This window comes from Metarhizium robertsii (genome assembly GCF_000187425.2).
Source record: "Metarhizium robertsii ARSEF 23 chromosome Unknown MAA_Scf_19, whole genome shotgun sequence".
In the NCBI taxonomy this organism is placed as follows: domain Eukaryota; kingdom Fungi; phylum Ascomycota; class Sordariomycetes; order Hypocreales; family Clavicipitaceae; genus Metarhizium; species Metarhizium robertsii.
The window spans coordinates 59268-62613 of NW_011942159.1; the positions used below are offsets into that span (position 1 = coordinate 59268).

General features: G+C 48.0%; 1 protein-coding gene across 1 annotated transcript; it reads right to left on the minus strand.

The window, feature by feature from the left end:
- Positions 1–416: 416 nt before the first annotated feature.
- MAA_10159 (restless-like transposase) lies at positions 417–2882 on the minus strand (the record flags this gene model as incomplete). The annotated part of the gene is made up of 1 exon (XM_007828157.1): positions 417–2882. One exon carries the CDS (start codon positions 2880–2882, stop codon positions 417–419), a length of 2466 nt encoding a protein of 821 aa, XP_007826348.1.
- Positions 2883–3346: the final 464 nt, after the last annotated feature.

A 3346-nucleotide genomic window follows, 5' to 3' on the forward strand; every position in this document is an offset into this window, starting at 1 on the left:
TCCAATATTAAAGTGTTGGATTGCGTGCTGCTTAGAGTATTTCTGCATCATCCGAAGCTTTTCTTTCTGGGTTGCTTTCTGGGCTTTTGCGATTACTTGGTCTGTATTCTGTTGTCCAGAGACCCAATCAACTAAATCAACTACACGATACCTGTCAATCTAGAGTATGTGTATATTAATAATCAAACCCTGAATGTAGTGTATCAACGGACGCCCCGGATGTAGTTGATTTAAGTGTAGTTGACTTCACTGTATGAGGTTGTCCAGAGTGACCGTTAACCGCGTCATCGCCTTGAAAAGGGGCGCCATTCGCCCCCCCCCCCTTGCGGGGTGCCATTCGCCCCCCCCCCTTGTGCGGTTCTAGCTTTGGCTGCTCCCCCCTTTTCTAGCACTCAAACTGTCTCTTCAACAGCCAACTATTGCGCCGTGCCAGCGAGCCACGATAGCTCCCGACTTCTGAACTCGTCATCGTTAAGATGGATGCTCTCGAGCTCTTTCTTCTCCTCTATAATCGAGAGAAACAACGGATCTAGGTCGTTGATAATACCGGCTCGAAGCCACGACCTCAATACCTGGCACATCCCAACTGTTCGCGCCTCAAGGTTGCTCCGTTGGGGAACAACCATCTGCCCTGCTGCCGAGAACAGTCTCTCACATTCTGCAGACATCGATTGTATCGTGACAAAGTCGAGAGCCATTCGGGAGAGACGAGGGTATTGCAGGCGTTTCTCATGCCAATACGCTATTGGATCTCGAACAGTCTTGTCAGTGCTCTCGTGGCTCGATTGCCATCGTTCGTATTCGTCGCCAAAGGGATCGTCGTCTAGAGGCTCTACTTGTATCGAGTCGATTCGGGATTGTTCGCAATGCTCTTCGAAGGCATTGTAGTATTGCTTCTGTCGTTTTACAACAGGCTCATCATTCGACGCGACCATAGTATGGAAATCTCGATAGGACTTGTCCCACACCTCTTGAACTATCCTTTTTGCAGATCTGATCCAGTCGGGCTTGTGCGCCCAAGTCTGCTCGAACCATCCCCATCTGTATGCCGGATGGAGTGCGAGGGCAGTATAATATATCGGTGTTTTGTCGAGAATAGTGTAGTATTTCTCCAATTTCTCCCAGGCCATATTTATGCCAATCCTGAACTGTTCGGGGTCAGGAAAGTCCTTTGCCATCTCCTTATATTTCTCGAGCTTGCCAAGCAGGAATTCAAACCCATCGACCACATCCCAAATGTTTCCATATGAGCCAGTATAACCCCTCTTGCGTTTCCTGGTTAAACCGTCGCCTTCTAGAGTCTTGACTGCATCTTCATAGTACCCAAGAATCGTCGCAAAGTGTTGAAGGACAGACCAATCGCTGGCAGTAAGTTGGTTCTCGTCTCTAAGGATTCGGGGCCGGATAGCCGACTTTTTTAACTGGCCAGTTCTTTTCGATGTATTCTCCTCCTCCCATTGGATTCGGAACTTCGTGACAAGCAGTTGGAAGTAAGTTCGAAGTCTCAAGGCGCGGCGGATCATGTAGAGCTGGGAGAGCCAGCGGGTATCGTTATCTAGGACTACTGAGACTGGGCTTTTCGAACATATTTTCGGATCGTCAGATCTGGATATGTCGTACTCTTGAAGCTCTTTCAACAGGTATGTCAACCTATCCGATCGATGAACATCAACGACGAAGTTATGGAGCTTCCCAACAGGCCCTTTCTGCCGCCAAAGTTCGTATTCGGCTTCTGACAGCGCTTCTGCGCCAGAAAGTTGTTCTTCGAACGCATCTGTATTATTCCCGAATAGTAGTGCCTTCGCTGACAGATTGACTGTATGGCCGAAGCAGCGGCCTCGTCGTTGAGCGCCATTGAAGCCGAGTTTTTTGCCAATAGCCTCGAGCGCTGTATCGTTGTTATCGGCATTGTCAAGGGTAAAATACCCAATCTTCTCCTCGATGCCAAAAACCTCGAAGGTATAGAGGACTTCTGTTGCAATATTCATCCCCGAATGTCTGCCCATTTCGGGGACCCCCAGAACGACTTTATGAGGCTTGCTATTCTCGTCCCTGAAGAAGCAAACAATACCGTATAACGAGTGTCGGTTCCGCGCCCTCCATCCATCAAAGATAACGTGTATTAAGCCGGGGCTCTTCCGAAGGGCTTCAATGACGCGCGTCTTGTGTTTTTTAAATTCGGAGTTGATTAGCGCGCGAACTGTGGTATCAGAGATGTTGGCATTCGTGATCTTGACTGCGGGGTTAAGATATTCGAAGATATCCCGAAGTCTCTCGTGTTCAACAACACTAAAGGGCTGATTCGTATCCACTATCCATTCGATCAGAAGGCGTTGAAAGTGATTTCGATCAAATCCGCGTATAATTGAGTTGGCAATCGCCTGTTCTCGAGATCTTGAAGGGTCTAGCTTCCATGCATCGACAATCGATCTCAATCTCTTGCTCCCTGGCTTCTCCTCGGCTTTCTTTTGCAAGGATGATTTTGTCTTGTTATCTGGCGCATATATTCCGTGATCTTTATATAGGTGATTTAGGGCATTCTGAAGGCCAATGGCAACGAAACTCTTAGGTCTGGGGTCGTTCTTCTGAATACACGGCTTGCAGACCCATCTGCGCTCGTCGTGCTGTTGTATGTCGTATCCATATTCCCAAGCCCACGAGTAGTTATTTTTGCTTCTTTCTGACCATACCCAACCCGGAAAATGGCCCCAGAGACGCGTATCGTACTGATCAGGAGTGGGAAATGGCGTCGAGGGCGCGGAGAACGGCGTCAATGAGGTCTCGGCAGAAGAAGCAGGCGTCGAAGGCACAGGGAGTTCGAGGTTGATTGGGAGGTCGTCGATAGAGGTCGGGGACGATTCTGGGAATCCCAGAGCGCTCATGGTGATATACAGCGCTAAAATATAAGTACATAACTAAAGTGAAAGAAGTGGTAATAATTGTTGTAGATGGCTTGAACAGTGGAGTTGCAAGATCAACAGACGCGTGACGCGGTAGCAGAAGCTCTAAGATACCTTGATTACCAGGCAAATTACGTGGGAGGAGGGGTATTTAAAGAACACCACTAATCACGGCACCCCTCTTTAAATGCCTGACTTTTAGTCTCGCTAGGGACCCAACTTTACCCTAGAGCTAAATTCGAGATCAAATGTGGCAGCCTTTTAACTACGAACAGATACACTGAAATCAACTAAATCCACGTACACGAGAGACTCAAATTGATTTAGTTGATTAGTCAGGAAGGCTCTGATTTAGTTGATTTGGTTGAGTGTAATACATCAAGTTGATCAACCAGTGTAAGTCGTGTAGTTGCTTGGGTCTCTGGAGCTATCGTGGCTCGCTGGCA